We start from the raw sequence: 22,223 nt of genomic DNA on the forward strand, positions 1-22,223 counted from the left end.
TATAGAAAGCCTTAGGGTTTACCCTGATCCTATCTGCCAACAACTTCTCATGTCTCTTCCTGGCTCTTCTGAGCTCTCTCTTTAGTCTTTCCTGGCTACCTTGTAACCCTCAAGTGCCCTAACTGAGCCTTCACATCTCATCCTAACATAAGCCGCCACCCTCCTCTTGACCAGAGATTCCACTTCCTTCGTAAACCATGGCTACCGCGCTCTACAGCTTTCCCGCCCCCCCCCCCCAGACTGATCGGTACATACTTATCTAGGACACACAGTAGCTTTTCCTTGAATAAGCTCCACATTTCTAATGTGCCCATCCTCTGCAGTTTCCTTCCCCATCCTATGCTTCCTAAATCTTGCCTAATCTCATCGTAATTGCCTTTCCCCAGCAGTAACTCTTGCCAGTGGTTTACACCTATCTCTTTCCGTTTCTATCACTAAAGTAAACATAACAGAATGGTGATCGCTATCACCAAAGTGCTCACCTACTTCCAAGTCTAACACCTGGCCGGGCTCATTACCAGTTCCTAATGTGGCTTCGCCCCTTGTTGGCCTGTCTACATACTGTGTCAGGAAGCCCTCCTGTACACGCTGGACAAAAACTGACCCATCTATAGTACTCGTACTATAGTGTTCCCAGTTAATATTTGGAAAGTTGACGTCCTCCCATGACAACTACCCTGTCTCTCTCACGCCTATCAAGAATCATCTTTGCTATCCTTGCCTCTATATCTCTGGAACTATTGAGGCATTGGTTAAGAAAAAGAAGGAAACCTATCTAAGCTATAGATAAGATAGATCAAGTGAATCCTTAGAGTATAAAGGAAGTAGGAGTATACTTCAGAGGGAAATCAGGAGGGCAAAAGGGGGACATGAGGTAGCTTTGGCAAATAGAATTAAGGAGAATCCAGAGTTTTTGCAAATACATTAAGGACAAAAGGGTAACTAGGGAGAGAATAGGGTCCCTCAAAGAGCAGCAAGGCAGCCTTTGTGTGGAGCTGCAGAAAATGGGGGAGATACTAAATGAGTATTTTGCATCAATATTTACTGTGGAAAAGGATATGGAAGATATAGATTGAAGGGAAATAGATAGTGACATCTTGCAAAATGTCCATATTACAGAGAAGGAAGTGCTGGATGTCTTGAAACACAAAGGTGGATAAATTCTCAGGACCTAATCAGGTGTACCCAAGAACTCTGGGAAGCTAGAGAGGCATAGGTGAGGTGCCAGAAGATTGGAGGTTAGCTAACGTGCCACTATTTAAGAAGGGTGGTAAGAACAAGCCATGGAACTATAGCGCAGTGAGCCTGATGTCGGTGGTGGACAACCTGTTGGAGGGAATCTTGAGGGACAGGATGTACATGTATTTGGAAAGGCAAGGATTGATTAGTGATAGTCAACATGGCTTTGTGTGTGAGAAGTCATGTCTTACAAACTTGATTGAGTTTTTTGAGGAAGTAACAAAGAGGATTGAGGGCAGAGTGGTAGATGTGATCAATATGGACTTCAGTAAGGCTTTTGACAAGGGTCCCCATGGGAGACTGATTAACAAGGTTAGATCTCATGGAATACAGGGAGAACTAGCCATTCGGATCCAGAACTGGCTCAAAGGTAGAAGACAGAAGGTGGTGGTGGAGGAGGGTTGTTTTTCAGACTGGAGGCCTGTGACCAGTGAGTGCCACAAGGATTGGTGCTGGGCCCTCTACTTTTTGTCATTTACATAAATGATTTGGATGTGAGCATAAGAGGTACAGTTAGTAAGTTTGCAGATGACACCACAATTGGAGGTATAGTGGACAGTGAAGAAGGTTACTTCAGATTACAACAGGATCTTGACCAGATGGGCCAATGGGCTGAGAAGTGGCAGATGGAGTTCAATTCAGATAAATGCGAGGTGCTGCATTTTGGGAAAACAAATCTTAGCATGATTTATGCACTTAATGGTAAGGTCCTAGGGAGTGTTGCTGAACAAAGAGACCTTGGAGTGTAGGTTCATAGCTCCTTGAAAGTGGATTCGCAGAAAAATAGAATAATGAAGGAGGTGTTTGGTATGCTTTCCTTTATTGGTCAGAATATTGAATACAGGAGTTGGGAGGTCATGTTGCGGCTGTACATGGCATTGGTTAGGCCACTGTTGGAATATTGTGTGCAATTCTGGTCGTCTTCCTATCGGAAAGATGTTGTGAAACTTGAAAGGGTTCAGAAAAGATTTACAAGGATGTTGCCAGGGTTGGAGGATTTGAGCTATAGGGAGAGGCTGAACAGGCTGGGACTGTTTTCCCTGGAGCGTCGGAGGCTGAGGGAGGTTTACAAAATTATGAGGGGTACAAAATAGAGGTTTACAAAATTATGAGGGGTATGGATAGGGCAAATAGGCAAAGTCTTTTCCCTAGGGTGGGTGAGTCTAGAACTAGAGGACATAGGCTTAGGGTGAGAGGGGAAAGATATATAAAAGAGACCTATGGGGCAACTTTTTTACGCAGAGTGAGCTGCCAGAGGAAGTGGTGGAGACTGGTACAATTACAACAATTAAAAGGTATTTGGATGGGTATATGAATAGGAAGGGTTTGGAGGAATATGGGTCGGGTGCTGGCAGGTGGGACTAGATTAGGTTGGGATATCTGGTCGGGTTGGACCAAAGGGTCTGTTTCCATTGCTGTACATCTCTATGACCTGAGCATTTCTCTCTTCCCCAATTTCTAACCCTCACCAATTGAAATTGATGTTGGAAGGTAAAATTTGATCCATGAACCAACTCATAATCATCCATTTCAGCTGTTAATTTTGCACTTTTAACTTTCTGCTCTTCCATTTCAGTTCTCACTAGTTCAGGAGCTGAATTTCTGAATTCCTCCAGAATAATTGTATCTCCAAGAAATGTCGTATGTTTGATTTATTTTCAATGCCCTTTTTAAGTCAACTGTCCTTTCTAATTGCCAATTTCTGAAGTTCAATTTCTGTCTTTCTATCCTTCTTGCCTCTTCCTCTGCTTTTAATCATATTCAAACTGTTTCATTTCCTTTTCATGTTCAAACAGCCTTATTTGCAATTTTAGCCATTTACAAAGATTCTGTTGGTATTTCTGGCAATTTTAAATGTCAAGCTATTGCTGCATTTACTTCCCATTTTTTTCTGCACATACAAAGGCAACCCAAACTCCAGCTTGTTTGCTAATTCTGAAAGTTTTGCTTTTACTCACTTATTGTAAAATTCTTGAAGTCACTTTGTCCACCTCCAGAAAACTCTTAGTGACCAAAAGCACCATTACTACCTGAGCACATCCTGTTGAAACCAACCAAATTCAACACCCAAAACAAAAGCCACTTCACACCAACATTTGCCATTTTTTGAGTCCAACAATCCTAAACTCAACTTGGAATTCTAGATTCAAATCCTGACAAGAGCCCCCAATTTGTTATGGACCAGAACAGACCCCCTCTATCTACTTGGAGAAAGTAGCCTAGACTCTCGTGTTTTATTATGTTCACGAAAGATGTGAAATGCCATGTTCCAGATGCAATGTGGCTAGTCAAACTACTCAACGTTAAGCAAAGGCAACTTATTTCAATGCCATGTTTAAAATACAAACAAAAAGGAAAGTTAGAATAATTTAACAATTAGAAACCTTAACCAAATGATAAAGCAATTATTATTTGTTAAATATTCCAATATAGTAATATCCCCTGAACACACGCCTAGGCAAAAAGGAAAATTCAGACACATTGCAGTTCTCCATTCCAGTTGGAAAATACATCAAGAAATTTCAGAAAGTTGAAGCTAGGAGACATTTACTGAAACTTCCAACCCTTTTTGAGTCCCCAAAGGCTTCTGGTCAAAATTAAACCTAAAAACTATAAAAACCTAGAATGTCTGGTCTACAAAAACTGGCCATAACCAGGCTGCTTCCATTGTTCCAACTTTAAAAAGGAGCTCACAAATTATTTACTTTCTTTAGAGAAAGCTCAGACCCTCTGCCTGAGAACCTCTTTTAAAAAAAACAGAACAAAATAACATCTTAAAGTGACAGCATTGTCACAGATGTTAGAGTTGGTTGTAGCTGGCTTTCAAGTGATGTGGATATGAAGTTGGAAGCTATCTCTGAATCATCTATGACACAGATTGTCAATGGTCAGATTTAGCTTCAGATTGCTGCCATATAGAAGATTAGCATTAGAAGGGTGCTGAGGAAGGGTCACCAGACCTGAATTATTAACTGGTTTCTCATCACAGATGCTGCCAGGCCTGCTGAGCTTTTTCAGCAACTTCAGTTTTTGTTTCTGATTTACAGTATCTGCAGTACTTTTGGGTTTTTTTTAAAGTGTTCCTGATTGATCTACATTCTGTCCTCTTAAATATAAGGTAGTGCAAAGCTCTGTTGCCCATGTGTTAACATGCAGCAAGAGTCACTTCACTATCACTTCTGTGCTAGCTGACCTATGTTTTCTCCCAGTTAATCAATCTTTTGATGCTAGAATTCTTGTTTTTAAATCCTTCCATGCACTTGTACTTCCATGGCTCTGTAGATAGCTCCACCCTCGAGATGATCTGTAATCTCAGTGCTAATTGAACTGTGGCTTTTTGGGCATAGCCATGGATCCAGTTGCCTTTACCCCTAGCCCTTGAATTCCTAACCTTATTCTATCTGACTTTTAGTTGAATCTCATTTAGGACCTTCTTAAAATTGACCTTTTGATCAAGCTTTTGACCTCATGCCCTTAAATTATTTTGTCGTTCAGGGTCCTACTATATTTTCTGCTATCCCTGTCAACCAGCATAGGATGTTTAGCCACTGATCACTGTCTTTGGTATGTATGTACCTTTTTGGGCAGGGAAGAGGCTGTCGAGTGAGGGAGCCATGGTTTAAAGAAGTAGTAGTTGAATCTCTTGTCAAGAGGAAGAAGACTTGTGAGGATGAGACATGAAGGCTCAGTTAGGGTGCTTGAGAGTTACAAGTTAGCCAGGAAAGACCTAAAGAGAGCTAAGAAGAGCCAGGAGGGGACATGAAAAGTCGTTGGGAGGTAGGATCAATGTAAACCCTAAAGCTTTCTAAAAACATGTCAGAAATAAAAGAATGACTAGAGAAAGATTAGGTAAAAACAATGACTGCAGATGCTGGAAACCAGAGTCTAGATTAGAGTGGTGCTGGAAAAGCACAGCATTTCAGGCAGCATCCGAGAAGCAGTAAAATCGGCGTTTTGGGCAAAAGCCCTTCGTCAGGAATACAGATTAGAGAAAGATTAGGGCCAATCAAGGATTGTAGTGGGAAGTTGTGCATGAAGTCCGAGAAGATAGGAGATGCGCTAGATGAATATTTTTTTATCCGTATTCACACTGGAAAAAGACTATGTTGTCGAGGAGAATACTGAGGTACATGCTACTAGACGAAATTGGATTGATGCCCGCAAGGAGGAGGTGTCAGCAATTCTGGGAAGTGTGAAAATATGTAAGTCCCCTGGGCCGGATGGGATGGAACATAGAACTTTGAACATGAAAGCGCAGTACAGGTCCTTTGGCCCTCGATGGTTCCGCAGGTTAGTGCAACAATCTGAAGCCCATCTATCCTACACTATTCCATTTTCATCCATGTTTTTCCAACACTGTCCACCCTGTCTAATCCTCTGATTATCTTATGTCTCAATGAGTCACCTCTCAACCTTCTGCTCTCTAATGAAAACAACCTTTCCTCATAAGACCTTTCCTCCATACCAGGCAGCATGCAAGTAAATCTCCTCTGAACCCTTTCCAAAGCATTCACATCATTCTTAAATGTTGTGACCAGGACTGTGTGCAATACTTCAAGTGGGGCTGCACTAGAGTTTGGTATAGCTGCAGCACGGTGGCACGGTGCCTACGGGCAATTTAGCATTGCTGCCTCTCAGCGCCAGAGACCCGGGTTCAATTCCCGCCTCAGGCGACTGACTGTCTGTCTGTGTGGAGTTTGCACATTCTCCCCGTGCCTGCGTGGGTTTCCTCTGGGTGCTCTGGTTTCCTCCCACAGTCCAAAAATGTGCAGGTTAGGTGAATTGGCCATGCTAAATTGCCCGTAGTGTTAGGTGAAGGGGTAAATGTCGGGGAATGGGTCTGGGTGGGTTGCGCTTCGGCGGGTCGGTGTGGACTTGTTGGGCCAAAGGGCCTGTTTCCACACTGTAAGTAATCTAATCTAAATGACCTCATGGCTCCAAAACACAATCCACCTACTAATAAAAGCTAATACACTGTATGCCGTCTTAACTTTCAGAGATCTATGTACTTGGACACCAAATCTTTGTTCATCTGCCCTACAAAGAATCTTACCATTTGCCCAGTACTCTTTTTTTTTTTCCCTGTTTCTCCTTCCAAAATGAATATCCTGACACTTTTCCACATTTAATTCAAACTCTATTTGCCACTCAGCCATTCTCCATCCCTGAAGAAGGGCTCATGTCCGAAACGTCGATTCTCCTGCTCCTTGGATGCTGCCTGACCTGCTGTGCTTTTCCAGCAACACATTTTCAGCTCCATTTGCCACCTCTCAGCACAGCTCTGCAGCTTAACCTGCAACATCCTTCAGCACTATCCTCAACTCCATCAACCTTAGTGTCATCCGCAAATTGACTAACCCATCCATCCACCCACTCATCTGGGTCACTTATAAAAACAACAAACAGCAGTGGCCCTAAAACAGATCCTTGCATTACACAACTTCTAACTGAACTCCAGGATGAATATTTCTCATCAACCACCACTCTATTCTGCTTTCTCCCTCTTGACAAGAGGTTCAACTTCTTTAGTAAACCACGGTTCCCTCACTCGAGTACTTCCTGTCTCCCTGACAGGTACGTACTTATCAAGGACCCACAGAAGCTGATCCTTGAATAAGTTCCACGTTTCAATCGTGCCCATCCCCTGCAGTTTTCTTCCCCAATCTATGCATCCTAAATCTTGCCTAATTGCATCATAATTGCCTTTCCTCCAGCAATAACTCTTGCCCTGTGTTATATCTATGCCTTTCCATCGCTAAAGTAAACATAATCGAATTGTGGTCACTATCACTGAAGTGCTCACCTACCTCCAAAACTAACACTTAGCTAGGTTCATTACTTAGTACCAAATCCAATGTGGCCTTGCCCCTTGTCGGCTTGTTTACATATTGTCAGGAAATCATCCTGGATACATTGGACAAAAACTGACCCATCTAAAGTACTCAAACTATAGTAATTACAGTCAATATTTGAAAGTTAAATTTTCCCCCATGACAATTATCCTGTTACTGTCCATCCTTTTCAGAATTATCTTTTGCTATCCATTCCTCTACATCTCTGGAACTATTCAGAAGCTGACAGAAAACACCCAGCAGGGTGACCTCTCTGGTTTCTAACCTCAGCCCATGCTACCTTAGTAGATGAGTCCTCAATGTCCTTTCTGCTACTGTAATATTGTCCTTGGCTAACAATGCCTCACCTCCCCATCTTTTACCATCTTCTCTGTTCTTACTGAAACAACTAAATCCTGGAACCTGCAACAACCATTTCTTTACTAGGATTCTCTGGGAAGCCAGCAAGGAGATTGCAGAGCCTTTGACTTTGATCTTTGGTGTTGTTTACAGGAATAGTACCAGAAGACTGGAGGATAGCAAATGTCCCCTTGTTAAAGAAGGGGAGTAGAGACAACACTGGTAATTATAGACTAGTGAGCCTTTCTTTGGTTATGGGTAAAGTGTTGGAAAGGGTTATAAGAGATGATTTATAAATCCTATCTAGAGAGGAATAAGTTGATTTAAGGAGAGTCAAAGCGGTTTTGTGAAGTGTCAGTCATGCCTCATGAACCTTATTGCGTTCTTTGGATGAGGGTAAAGCAGATTTCAGCAATGCGTTTGATATGGTTTCACACGGTAAGCTATTGCAAAAAAATATGGAGGTATGGTATTAAGGGTGATTTAGCGGTTTGGATCAGAAATTGTCTAGCTGAAAGAAGACAGTATGATGATTGATGGGATGTATTCATCCTGGAGTTCAGTTACTCGCGGTTTACCACAAGGATCTGCTTTGGGGCAACTGCCTTTTTGCCATTTATAAAAATGAACTAGAGGGCGTTAAAGGATGGGTTAGTAAATTTGCAGATGACACTATCGATGCGGATCGATGGAGTTGTGGATAGTGCTGAATGATTTTGCAGGTTATAGAGGGACATAGATAAGCTGCAGAGCTGGGCTGAGAGATGGCAAATGGAGTTTAATATGAAAAAGTGTGAGGTGATTCACTTTGGAAGGAACAACAGGAATAATGAGTACTGGGCTAATGATAAGATTCGTGGTAGTGTAGATGAGTAGAGAGATCGGTGTCTATATCCATAGATCCCTGAAAGTTGCCACCCAGGTTGATAGGGTTGTCAAGAAGGCATACATTGTGTTAGCTGTTATTGGTAGATGCATTGATCTTTGGAGCCACAAGGTCATGCTGCAATTGTACAATACTGTGGTGCAGCCACACTTTGGAATATTGCGTACAGTTCTGGTCACTACATTATAGGAAGATTGTGGAGCTTTGGAAAGGGTTCAGAGGAGAGTCACTAGGATGTTGGCCTATAATGGAAAGAAGGTCTTGTGAGGAAAGGCTGTGGGACTTGAGGCTATTTTTGTTAGAGCAGAAAGTTATGAGGTGACTTAATTGAGACATGTAAGAAGTCAGAGGGTTAGATAGGGTGGACAGTGATGGCTAGCACGAGGGGACATAGCTTTATATTGAGGGGTGATAGACATAGGACAGCTGTCAGAGGAGGTAGTTTCATTACTCAGAAATAGGGGTGTCACATTTAAATGGTCACATTTAAATGGTCATTTAGATAAACATATGGATGAAAATGGAATAGTGTAGGATAGATATGCTTCAGATTGGTTCCACAGGTCGATGCAATATCGAGGGCCGCAGGGCCTGTTCTGTGCTGTAATGTTCTACCAGCTGAGGGAGGATGGTATGTGAAAATCAGCAGGTGGTTTCCTTGCCCATATTAAACCTGAAGCCACAAGACTTCATGGGCTTGGGAGTCAATGTTGAGGACTCCCAGGGCAATTTCTTCCTGACTGTATACCATTGTGCTGCCACCCCTGCTGGGTCTGTCCTGAGACAGGACATATCCAGGGATAATGATGCGGTGTCTGGTACATCATCTGGAAGGTATGATTCCATAAGTATGACTGTCAGGGTGTTGCTTAACTAGTCTGTGAGACAGGTCTCCCAATTTTAATACTAGCTTCCAGATGTTAGTGAGGACTTTGCAGCGTCAATAGGGCTGTTTCTTCCATTGTCTTTTCCTGTGCCTTGGTGATCTGTCTGGTTTCATTTCTGAGACTTCGTAGCAATTGGTACAACTGAATGGCTTGCTACTCATTTCAGAAGGCAGTTGAGAATCATCCATATTACTGGGTGTCTGGAGTTGCATGTGGGCTAGACCAGGTGAGGATGGCAGGTTTCCTTCCTTGAAGGACAATAGGGAGCTAGATGGGTTTTTCTGACAATCGACAATGATTTCATGGCTATCAATAGGTTATTAATTCCAGATTTTTTTTTCTTTTTTATTTATTGAATTAAAATTCCACCATCTGCAGTAGCAGAATTCAAACTCTGGTCCTCTGAACATTAGCTGAGTTTCTGGATTTATAATGTAGTGATAATACCACTGTGCTCACCTGCCTCATTTTGTTTTCTGGTGAAGCAACTCTAGAGACTACTAACCACTTGATTCCCCCTTTTAAGGCACAGATGAGAATGATTTTCTCTCAACTGTAATCAAATTAATGTCAATGTTTTAAACCTGAAGCATTTGTTCTCTGCCCCCATTCACTCAAAAGACAAACATACAGTTGAGGAATAAATAAAATAACACTGGCCATATTACTTAAATGGCTTTCATAATGCGTTGTTTCACAGGTATAGATGTAGACTCATTGGTTGTTTTTGGTGTCATACAGCGTCAAAACAAGTCCTTGGGTGCCATCTTATCAGCGAACTCGGATATGGGTAACAATCTGTCTAACTCAGCTTTGTGCTCTTGGGTTTCTGGAAGCTGGTGTGGGAGATGAGGCAGAGAGTTTTCAAATCTTCACTCTGTGTTGTCAGCAGCCAACCCCATTTCTATAGAAAACAGCTTCAAACTCTGGTTCCACACAAACAGATTAATCATCTCTTCCCAAGGCCTACTTACCAATGAACAACTGCCATCTGCTTGAATATAGGGTCTGTTCCAGGCTTGCTGGAGCCAGTTTCCAAGTACTGACCTCATTAATAGCCAACCTTTCCTATCTGTTACAGCAACCCATTAAAGAGCATTGTAATGTATCTGTGGGCGGCACGGTGGCACAGTGGTTAGCACTGCTGCCTCGCAGCGCCAGAGATCCGGGTTACACACACACTCAGACTCTCACTCCCCCCGACACACACACACACACTCACTGACTCTCACTCCCCCGACACTCGGATATGGCCCGTAGTGTTGGGTAAGGGGTAAATGTAGGGGTATGGGTGGGTTACGCTTCGGCGGGTCGGTGTGGACTTGTTGGGCCGAAGGGCCTGTTTCCACACTGTAAAGTAATCTAATCTAATCTAATCTAAAACTTTTTAATCAAGACTCAGCCTGCAAATTAGCCTCCAGGCCTGGGCTCTCAATTGAACAAAATCCTGTTTTGATCCTTTCTATTCATTTTAACATGTTTTCAGTTGGTGAAAGAAGTTATTCAGAGGGTGGCTCGCTCGTAGCTGTCCAAGTTAAGAATAACACGTCACACAAGCCTTGAGTACTGACTAGTTTTATTCATGAGCTCACTGGGAGAGACAAGGTGACTAGTTTGGTCGGATGGCCTCAAGTCACACCAACTAAATAGTTAAAAATCACACAATGCCAGGTTATAGTCCAACAGGTTTAATTGGAAGCACACTAGCTTTCGGAGCTTCGCTCCTTCATCAGGTGATAGTGGAGGGCTCAATCCTAACACAGAATTTATAGCAAGAATTTATAGCAAAAATTTACAGTGTGATGTAACTGAAATTATACATTGAAAAATTGATTGTCTGTTGAGTCTTTCATCTGTTTGAATACCATGATAGTTTCACTTCTTTCTTTCATATGTAAATCACAAAACCTTTTTTAAAAGTTGCTTTCTCAGGTTAGCTGTTAACAATGGGTGATAGCTAGACAATATAGGCATCTCCAAATCACAACTAAATAGGGTTGCATGGTTATGTAGGTTACAATAGGCTAACAATTAGCAAACTGTTAATTGCAGGATAATGCACAAACTAGGGCAACTTGCCTAACATTAGCTCCAGTCATGTAACGTGTGGACAGTGTTGGTTAGTAGTTGATAAGCAGGTGTTAGTATACAGTCGGTCTTTGGCTCCATGCAAAGAGAGGAATTTGTTTATCAGCACAGCTGTAAGGCCAACCGTCTCATGCAGGCATGGGAAAACTGGCTTTTAGCAAGGCAGGCACTGAATGTAAAACAAAATGGTTTTCAGGTTTTAATATTTGACAAAAAATGGCTGTCACAATTCTAACAATTCTCCCAAATTTTCCAAAATCCAAAGAAATTCATCCTCAGCTCAATTTCCAGGACACAGCTCCAAGGAAAATATTGAAAAATCAATGAGGATTCTAGCAAGTAAAGTTAAAGTGCATGGGATGGGAAAAGTGTGCCAACATAGATTGAGATCTAGCTGGTAGATAGGAAACCAAGTGGGAATAAATGGGTCTCTTTTGGAATCCTAGCCAGTGACTAGTAGAATACCACAAGGACCAATGTTAGATACCCAGCTTTTCACAATCTATATTTATGATCTAGGTGAGGGAATGAAGTGTAATATATCCAAATTTGCAGACAACATAAAGCTGTGTTAGAGGGTAAATTATGGGGAGGAAGTAGAGATGTTTCTGTAAAATTTGGACAATGTAAGTGAGTGGACGAATAGCGATAGATTGGGAAAGGGGAAGGTGAAATGAGACCCATGTGTCCTTGTACACTAGTTGCTGAAGATAAGCATGCAAGTGATGAACAAAGCAAATGGTATGTTGGCCTGAGTAGTGAAAGTACAGGAGCAGGATATCAGGGCCTTAGTGAGACCACATTTTGGAGTATTATCTGCCATTTTGGGTTCCTTGCTTGAGGCAAGGTATTCTGGCAGTGGAGGAAGTACACCAAAGGTTTTACGAGACTAATTCCTGGGTTGGCAAGACTGGTGTATCACGAGAGACTAGATTAGTCAAGATTGTACTCAGAGGTTTAGAAGAATGAAGGGTGATATCATAGAAAGCTAGAAAATCCTAACTTGACTAGACAGGGTAAATGTAGAAAGTTTGTTCCCAATGACTGGGAATGTCCAGTCCCACAGGGTACAGTCTAAGGATGCAGGATTGGAAATTTAGGACAAAGATAAAGAAATTTCTTCACCCAGCGAAAGGTGAGCTTGTTTTATTCTCTGCCACAGAAGTGATTGAGGCCAAAAAATACTAACGGTTTCAATGGTCAGGGAATTGAGTATAGGTGTTTGGACGTCATGTTGCAGCTACACAGGACGTCGGTTAGGCCACTATTGGAATGCTGCATGCAGTTCTGGTCTCTCTGCTGTTAAACTTGAAAGGGTTTAGAAAAGTGAGCGGAAATGAGCCCCGGTGCAGTGCAAGAGAAATTAGTCCTGGAACAGCACAACTTGCCTTGGTGCACTGGTGTGGGGCAGACTGGAGACTTGGTGTGGAGCTGAACAGTTGTTGGACCTGGTCCTAGCGTGGGCGGTCAGACAACATGTGAAGCAGCTGTTATTTGAAATTGTTTACTGGACTGTAATGTCAATCCTTTTAACTATATTATAACTATCTTATTTTGTTCATTTTTTAGACATTATAAGTAATGTGACTACTTTTCCGTTTATTCCTGTTTTGCAGCCAAGACTTGTACCTGGTTACTTGTGCCATTTGAGATAGCCATTGTAAAAGCTTTTCACTGTACTTCTGTACTAGAATACACGTGACAAAGGATATTCTGATTTTGATTCTGAAAAGGTTTACAAGGATGTTGTCAGGGTTGTGGGGAGAGCCTGAATAGATTGGGGCTACTTTCTCTGGAGCGTCAGAGGCTAAGTTGATTTTATGAAGGTTTATAAAATCATCAGGGACATGGATGGATAAATAAGTTATTTTCCCTGGGTTGGGGGAGTCCAAAACTAGAGGGCATAGGTTTAAGGTGAGAGGGGAAAGATTTACAAGGGATCAAAAGGGCAGCTTCTTTAAGCAGAGCATGACGGGTGCATAGATTAAGAGAAAGTGGTGGAGTCTGGAACAATGCAACATTTAAAGGCATCTGGATGGATATAGGTAAAGTGCTGGCACACAAGACTAGACTTACTTAGGATATTTTGTGGCATGGATGAGTTGGACCAAAGGGCCTATTTCCATGCTGTACATTTTTATTACTCTGTGATCCTAAGAAGGAGTTAGACAGTTATTAGAGCTCAAAGAATCAAAAGGTATGGGGAGAAAACGAGAACGTGATAGTGAGTTGGATAATCAGCCATGATCATATTGAATGGTGGAGGGTGGATGGCATATTCTTGCTCCTAATTTCTATGTACCTCCAGACTAATGTTTTGCAATTCATCCCCCCCCCCCCCCAACACACAATAGAATTGACCTTTATTAAGTTGTTTGTGTACATTGAATGTACTTGTTCTAACCAATTTCCTTGGACCTGTCATTTGTATCACTGAAGCATGCAGGAAGAACAGATGACGGATGCTCAGAAGGAAAAACATCCTATAGTGTGAGACTGGCTTTGTCAAGGATGCGTAGTTTGCCTATTTCTGAAGTTAACAATCTCACAACAGCAGGTTATCGTTCAACAGGTTTACTTGGAAGTACTAGCTTTCAGAGCACTGCTCCTTCATCAGGAAACTAGTGGGGCAGGATCGCAAGACACAGAATTTATAGCAAAAGATCAGTGTCATGCAATTAAAATTACATATTGAACAAACCAAGATTTCTTTTAAATCTTTCATCTGTTAGAATGGGTTGCAGGTTTCGGTTCATTAATATGTAAATCACAGAACTTCTTTCAAATCTCATTCTTGATAATTTAATTTTTAAAAGTGACCTCTCCGCTCAGACAATGTATTAAAGGTGAGGTTAGAGTCTGCCTGTAACCCAATCTTGAGCCAGACTGGTTTTATTTCCAAAGTATGAATTTATAAAATGTTTAACTGGTTGTGTGCTTTTTGAGCAAAAATAAAATATATCTGAAAATGTAAATTCATCCCATAGACGTGTGTGTGCACATGATGGGGGGGGGTAGAGAGTGTTTGCGTGTGTGTGCGCATGCACACAGTAGAGTGCTTGCATGAGTGTGACTGAGTATTAGTCTGTGAGAGGTGTGCGTCTGGGAGAGACTGTGTATGAGAAAGGGTTAGCATGAGTGTGTGAATGAGTGACTATAGTATAATGTGACATGAACCAAAGGTCCTGGCTGGGGCTACCCTCATGGGTACCAAACTTGGCTATCAGCTTCCGCTCGGCCACTCTGCCTTGTTGCACATCCTGAAGTACACCTTGGAGGATGGTTACCCGAAGATTCAAAGCTGAATGCCCCTGACTGCTGAAGCCTTCTCCAACTGGGAAGGAACACCCCTGTCTGGCAATTGTTGCGCAGTGTACATTCGTCCATTGTCATAGTCTCTGCTGGGTCTCACCAATGTGCCATGCCTCAGGGCATCCTTGCCTGCAGCGTATGAAATAGACAATGTTGGGTGAATCACATGAGTACCTGCCGTGTTCATGGTGGGTGGTGTCCCTGTGTGTAATGGTGATGCCCATGTCAACACTCTGACATATCTAGCAGTGATTGCTATGACCGGGTTGTACAGTGTTGTGGTTGATGTTGTCCTGAAGGCTAGGCAGTTTGCTCTGAACAATGATCTGTTTGTTTGGCGGTTGTTTTTAAAGGTAAATAGTGGAGGTGGAGAGAAGGTGTTGGTGAGGTGCTCCTCCTCATCGATAATGTGTTGTAGGCTATGAAGAACATGGCATAGTTTCTCTGCCCTGGAAGAGACCACAAAGGGTCCCCTATCAACTGCAGCCTGTGTTTGTCTTCTGAGGAGGTCATTATGGTTTCTCGCTGTGGCACGTCAATGAGTTGAGCATCGTACCCTGTTCTTCTAAGCACGTCCTGCAGCACATTAGTTGTCTATCACATTCCTCATCTGAACAGATCTTGCTTGTTCATAGGGGATGGCTGTTTCAATATGTTTAGGTTGGAAGCTAGAGAAGTGCAGCATAATGAGGTTATCCATGAGTTTGCGATAGAGTGAGGTACTGAGATGCCTGTCCTTTAGAGATGTGTGCGTCCAAGAATGAGACGTACTGAAGAGTAGTCCATGTTAAGTCTGGTGGGATGAGACTTGTTGATATCACTATTTGTTGAGTGATCCCTCACCATGGGTCCAGAGGAAGAACATTTTGTCAATATATCTGGCGTATAGTGCTGGTTGGAGGTTCGGTGTACAAAGATTCATTTTCAGTTGCCAACAGCGGAAAGAGCAGGAGCTTGGACCGGGGGTCTGTCGGGAAAGGTGAGTCACTGATTGAAAACTTTATGCAGCAATAGCATCTAAGGGAGCAGAGGTTTCTGGGAAAGGAAGGATTTCTCCACCCCCACCCCAACTATATAAGTGAGTGTATTCTAAATCCAAGACCCTACCCTTGTAGGGCCTCCCACCCATCCTCCACCTCTAACCTTGTACACCAGGGACACATCGGGTAAGCTTTTTTACCTTCTGATAAGGGGACTAGCAGGGATGGCAGTGCAAGGAGAGGAACGTTCCTCCTGCACGATGTTTGAGGTGAGGGAAGCTATTAGTGTCCCATCCAAGTATATCTGTAGGAAGTGCACCAAAGTCTCTCTCTTCCAGGACCGCTTTAGGGAACTGGAGCAGGAGCTGGATGAACTTCGGATTGTTCAGGAGGCAGGGTCTGTGATAAGAGTTACAGTGAAGTAGTTACTCTTAGGCATGAAGAAAGTTGGTTAACTGTTAAAAGGGAGCAAAAAACCGTGCAGGGATCCCCTGTGGTCATTCCCCTGAAAAACAAGTGTACCACTTTGGATACTGTTTGGGGGGGGGAGATGACTTACGAGGGACACAGAGTCTGCCCCTGCTGCACAGAAGGGAAGGGGGGGAAAGGAGGAGAGTGTTAGCCATTAGGGATTCAATAGTTAGAGGATCACATAGAAGGTTTGTTGGGAACGAACGAGACTCACGGTTGGTGTGTTGCCTCCCAGGTGCCAGGGTCCGTGATGTCTCGGATTGTATCTTTGGGGCCCTGAAGGGAGAGGATGAACAGCCTTCAGTGGTGGTCCATGTAGGTGCCAATGACATAGGTAGAAAGAGGAATAGGGATGTAAGGCAGGATTTCGGGGAACTAGGGTGGAAACTGAGAGCTAGAATAAACAGTTGTTATCTCTGGATTGTTACCTGAGTCATGTGATAGCGAGACAAAGAACAGTGAGAGATAGCAGCTGCAGGAATAGTGCAGGAGGGAGGGTTTCAGGTTTATGGATAATTGGGGCTCATGCTGGGGAAGGTGGGACCTCTACAAACAGGACGGCCTTCATTTGAACCAGACGGGTACTAAGATCCTGGGTGGGAAGTTTGCTCGAGCTATTTGGGTGAGTTTAAACAAGCTCAGCAGGGGGATGAGAACCTGTGTTTGTAGTTGAGGAGGATGAGAGTAGGGAGGACAAAGATAGGATTTTATGGTCACAGGAGTGTACTGGCAGACAGCAAGTCAGTTTGAAGTGTATCTACTTCAGTGCCAGAAGCATCTGGAATAAGGTAGGTGAGCTTGCAGCATGGATAGGTACCTGGGACATTGATGTGGTGGCCATTTCTGAGACATGGATAGAGTAAGGTCAGGGTTTAGATTTTTCTTTAAGATCAGGGAATGTGGTAAAAGTGTGGGGGGGGTGGGGAGAAGTGTAGCTTTGTTAGTCAAGGGCAGTATAATGGTGGCTGAAAGAACATTTTGACAAGGACTCGTCTACTGAGGTAGTATAGGCTGAGGTTCGAAACAGGAGAGGAGAGGTCACACCGCTGGGAGTTTTTTATAGGCTTCCGCAAAGTTCCAAGGATGTTGAGGAGATGATTGGTAAATCGATTCGGGGCAGGAGTGAAAGGAACAGGCGATGGTCATTTATGGGGGCTTTAACTTCCCCAACTTTGACTGGAAATGCTATAACTCCAGTATGTCGGATGGATCAGTTTTTGTCCAATGTGTTCCTGACACAGTATATCGAAGTTTAGATTAGAGTGGTGCTGGAAAAGCCCAGCATTCCTGATGAAGGGCTTTTGCCCAAAATGTTGATTTTCCTGCTCCTTGGATGCTGCCTGACCTGCTGTGCTTTTCCAGCACCACTCTAATTTAAACTCTGGTTTCCAGCATCTGCAGTCCTCACTTTTGCCACTGTATATCGAAGGGCAGACAAAAGGGGAGATTAGATTAGATTAGATTACATTACAGTGTGGAAACAGGCCCTTCGGCCCAACAAGTCCACACCGACCCGCCGAAGCGAAACCCACCCATACCCCTACATTTACCCCTTACCTAACACTACAGGCAATTTAGCATGGCCAATTCACCTGACCCTGCACATCTTTTGGACTGTGGGAGGAAACCGGAGCACCCGGAGGAAACCCACGCAGACACGGGGAGAACGTGCAAACTCCACACAGTCAGTCACCTGAGGCGGGAATTGAACCCGGGTCTCAGGCGCTGTGAGGCAGCAGTGCTAACCACTGTGCCACCGTGCCGCCCACCGAGACCACACTGAATTTGGTACTTCGTAATGAACCAGGTCAGGTGTTTGATTTAGTGATGGGTGAGCACTTTGGAGAGCGTGACCATAATTTCATTACGTTTAGTTTAGCGATACAAAGGGATAGGTACATGCCACAGGGCAAGAAGAGTAGATGGGGAAAGGACAATTATAACGCAATTAGGTAAGACTTAGGATGCACAGAATGGGGCAGCAAAATGGGGGTAATCGAAATGTGGTTTAAAGAACAGATAGGAACATGCCTATCAAAGACAACTAGTCCCTGTCAGGCAGGGAGGACTTGAAAAGGTCAGGAAGCTGTGGTTTACTAAAATTGTATCTTCTGTTGAGTGGAAGAGGGAGGCTTATGTGACTTTTAAGCGAGATGGTTCAGATGAGGTGACGGAGAGTTAGAGTAGCTAGGAAGGATTTAAAGAGCATTTAGAAGCGCAAGGAGAAGACGGGAGTAGTCTTTAGCAGGTAGAATAAAGGAGAACCCTGAAGATTTCTATAGATATGTGAGGAATCAAAGGATGACAAGGGTAGGAATAGGGCCAGTCAAAGACAGAAGTGGGAAGTTGTGTGTGGACCCTGTGGAGATTGTACAGTTGCTAAATGAATATTTCTATCTGTTTTCATTCAGGAAAAGGATAATATTGTAGAGGAGAAGACTGAGATACGGGCTATTGGACTTGAAAGGTTTGAGGTTAGTAAGGAGGAGGTGTTACCAGTTCTAGAAGTTGTGAATGTAACTAAGTCTCCTGGGCTGGATGCCGAATTTTCCGAGAATTCTCTAGGAAGGAGATGGCCGAGCCTTTGGCCTTGATCTTTGAGTTGTCATTGTGTATAGGTTTGGTACCAAAGCACTGGAGGATTGAAAATGTTGTGCCCTTGTTCAAGAAGGGCACTAGAGATAACTCAGGTCATTATAGACCAGTGAGTCTGTTGTAGGAAAAGCTTTGGAAAGGATTATAAAAAATGGGATTTAAAGTCATCTAGCAAGCAACAATTTAATTGGAAGTAGTCAACATGGACTTGTCAAGGGCAGGGTTTTGAGTTTTTTTTTTGAGAAAGTGACCAAGCATGTGGGTGAGGGTAGGGCAGTTGACGTGGTGTACATGGACTTCAGTAAAGCATTTTATAAGGTTTCTCCAGTAGCCTACCATGTGGAAATGTGGAGGCATGGGATTGAAGGTGATTTAGCAGTTTGGATTAGAAACTGGCTTTCTGTACGAATGCAACGAGTGGTACTTGATGGAAAATATTCAGCCTGGATTCCAGTTACTAGTGGCGTGCCACAAGGATCTGTTTTAGGACCATTGCTATTTGTCATTTTTATAAACAACTTCAACATAGGTGGATGGCTTAGTAAGTTTGCAGATGATACTAAAGTCAGTGGACAGTGTGGAAGAATATTGCAGGTTGCAGGGAGACTTGGATAAACTGCAGAATTGGGCTGAAAGGTGGCAAATGGAGTTCAATGCAGATAAATGTGAGGTGATTCACTTTGACCCAGTATTCTCCTTTCCTGTTATTCCTTCCAATGGAAAGATGTTTGGTAATGTGGACATGCAGAGGGATCTTGGAGTCCATGTGCATAGATCCCTGAAAGTTGCCACCTAGGTTGATAGCACTATTAAGAAGGCATACAGTGTGTTAAGTTTTATTGGTAGAGGGATTGAGTTCTAGAACCATGATGTCATGCTGCAACTGTACAAAACGCTAGTGCTGTCTCACATGGAATATTGTGTGCAGTTCTGGTCGCCCCATTACAGGAAGGATGTGGAAGCATTGGAAAAGGTACAGAGGAAATTTACCAGGATGTTGCCTGGTCTGGAATGAAGGTCCTATGAGGTAAGGCTGAGGGACTTGGGTCTGTTCTCATTGGAAAGAAGAAGGCAATTTAGTAGAGACATACATGATGATCAGAGGATTAGATAGGATAGACAGTGAAAGTCCTTTTCCTAGGATGACGTCAGCTTGTATGAGGGGGCATAGCTGCAAATTGAGGGGTGATTTAAGATAGATGTCAGAGGTAGGTTTTTTACTCAGACAGAGATGAGGGCTTGGAATGCCCTGCCTGCCAATGTAGTTTACCTCTGCCACATTAGGGGCATTTAAACAATCCTTGGATGAGCATATGGATGATGGGGTAGTGTAGGGAGATGGGCTTTGATTAGTTTACAGGTTGGCGCAGCATAGAGGGTGGAAGAGCCTGTTCTATGTTCTACATTTTGCATGAAACTGTTGGCATATTGGGGTGTACATATGGTCCCCATGACTGTTGCATGTGTTTGGATGAAGAACTGGTTGTCAAAGATAAGAACATTGCGGTCAAGGATGAAGAGGATGAGTTGCAGGATGTGCTTGGAGATTGGCAGTTGTTGGCACTGAGGCTGTCAAAGGAATGCTGTCATCATGGGGAATGCTACTGTAGAATGCCAAAAAGTCCACTGACTAATGTTCCCAGTTGGACGAGTCCTTGGGTGCTGAGTTTCTGTAAGAAATTTGTAGTGTTGTGACAGAATCTGGGGGTCCCATGTACAATGTTTCAGATGCCCTCGACATAGCCAGAGAGGTTCTCACGCTGAGTCCCATTGCTTGACATGATAGAAGGACCAGGTGTGGGCTTTGTGAATGTTATGCAAGACAGTAGAGCTCCCCTACAGGAGAAGTATGTGGGATGAGAGTACATAGGGTACTCTGAAGGGCTGGATCAAAATGCTTGATCAATCTGTTCAGTTCACAGGTGTGTGAACTTCTCATACACATGTGCGCTCTCTCTCCCTCAGACACATACACATACAACCTCCACACTCACCCATGCATACACTCTCTCACAGGCTTATACTCCATCTCACACTCAGTGTCTCGCACCCATTCTTTCTCTCTCGCGCTCTCTCTCAGCGCCTTCCCTCTCACTGCGTATTTGCAGATAAATGCTTTTTTTTTTGCTCAAAACCCATATAACCTGCAGGCAGTAAATCCGTATAACATTTTACAAATTCCTATTTTGGAAATAGAATCAGTCTGACTCCAGATTGGGATATAGACCAGACTCTAAGCTTGCATCTTTAATATATTGTTTGAGCTGAGATGTTACTTTTTTTATATAAAACCTTAAGTTATCTCGAGGATGTGGCTTTAAAAAATTCTGGGATTTATATATTAATGAACCAAAACCTGTAACCCGTTCTAAAAGATGAATGATTTAACAGCAATCTAGGTTTGTTCAATGTATCATTTTAATTGCATGACACTGATCTTTTGCTATACATTCTGTTATGATCCTGCCTAACTAGTTACCTGATGAAGCTCTGAAAGCTAGTACTTCCAAATAAACCTGTTGGACTATAACCTGGTGTGGTGTGTTTTTTTAACTTTGTCAACCCCAGTCCAACACTGGCACATCCACATTATATTTTTGATGAACATGAGGGGATTTAGGCTATTGAACCATTTCATGATATAGGTGCCAGTTTGCATGACAGCATTGGTGTTACATCAGCAACGTCATAGTGGGCGGCACAGTGGCACAGTGGTTAGCACTGCTGCCTCACAGCGCCAGAGACCCGGGTTCAATTCCCGACTCAGGCGACTGACTGTGTGGAGTTTGCACATTCTCCCCGTGTCTGCTTGGGTTTCCTCCGGGTGCTCCGGTTTCCTCCCACAGTCACAAAGATGTGCAGGTCAGGTGAATTGGCCATGCTAAATTGCCCGTAGTGTTAGGTAAAGGGGTAACTGTGGGGGAATGGGTGGGTTGCGCTTCGGCGGGTCAGCCCTTTGGGGCCGAAGGGCTTGTTTCCACACTGTAAGTAATCTAATCTAGTCATCTCATTGACAATTCACAATTGCTATCATTTGATTTGCCACATGGTCTTTCCAGATATCAAAGGCTGATCAGATGGGATTTATCTAAGATTGTGTTCAGGAGGGCTGACAGGGTCATTCATGAAGATGATTGCCTAACTGTTGCAAATGGTTTTGGTTGTGTAATGTCCTAATGTAGGTTGAGGCTCACATAGTCAGTGACCATTCTTTCTCTTTCCTCCTGCATCTTAACCAAATCTTAAACTTCTTTCTTTAGTACTTATAAAATCAGTCAGGTGGGAAAAGGTTTCCATTGTCAACCTTAACTAAACATGTCATAATTTTGTATATCCCTGCCAAATCTCCTATTAAACTCCTTTGCAAGCTTCTCCAATCCATCCATGTAACTAAAACCCATCAATCATGGAATTATTTTGGTAAATCTCCTCTGTACCCTCACATCCTTAAGTGTAGTGACCAGAACTGGGTCTAACTATTTGTGGCTTAATCAGAGCTTTATAATGTTCAGCATAACTTCACAAATTCCATACTTCGTTACCTTTATTTTTGAAGCCCAAATTTCCATATGCC

General features: G+C 43.1%; 1 protein-coding gene across 19 annotated transcripts in view; it reads left to right on the forward strand.

The window, feature by feature from the left end:
- LOC122543331 (regulating synaptic membrane exocytosis protein 1-like) overlaps window positions 1-22,223 on the forward strand; it is an 845,124-nt gene that overhangs the window by 238,133 nt on the left and 584,768 nt on the right. Inside the window, exons 1-2 of one of the 19 annotated variants that reach the window (XM_043681945.1) lie at window positions 17,189-17,195; window positions 18,233-18,237. The exons of the other annotated variants lie outside the window; for them this stretch is intronic. Of the exons in view, the coding sequence (XP_043537880.1) occupies window positions 17,193-17,195; window positions 18,233-18,237 (8 nt within the window). The 5' untranslated portion in view covers window positions 17,189-17,192. Of the gene's footprint in view, window positions 1-17,188; window positions 17,196-18,232; window positions 18,238-22,223 lie in introns of those variants that run through there. 19 annotated transcript variants of the gene reach the window in all.

This window comes from Chiloscyllium plagiosum, chromosome 3, assembly GCF_004010195.1.
Source record: "Chiloscyllium plagiosum isolate BGI_BamShark_2017 chromosome 3, ASM401019v2, whole genome shotgun sequence".
In the NCBI taxonomy this organism is placed as follows: Eukaryota; Metazoa; Chordata; class Chondrichthyes; order Orectolobiformes; family Hemiscylliidae; genus Chiloscyllium; species Chiloscyllium plagiosum.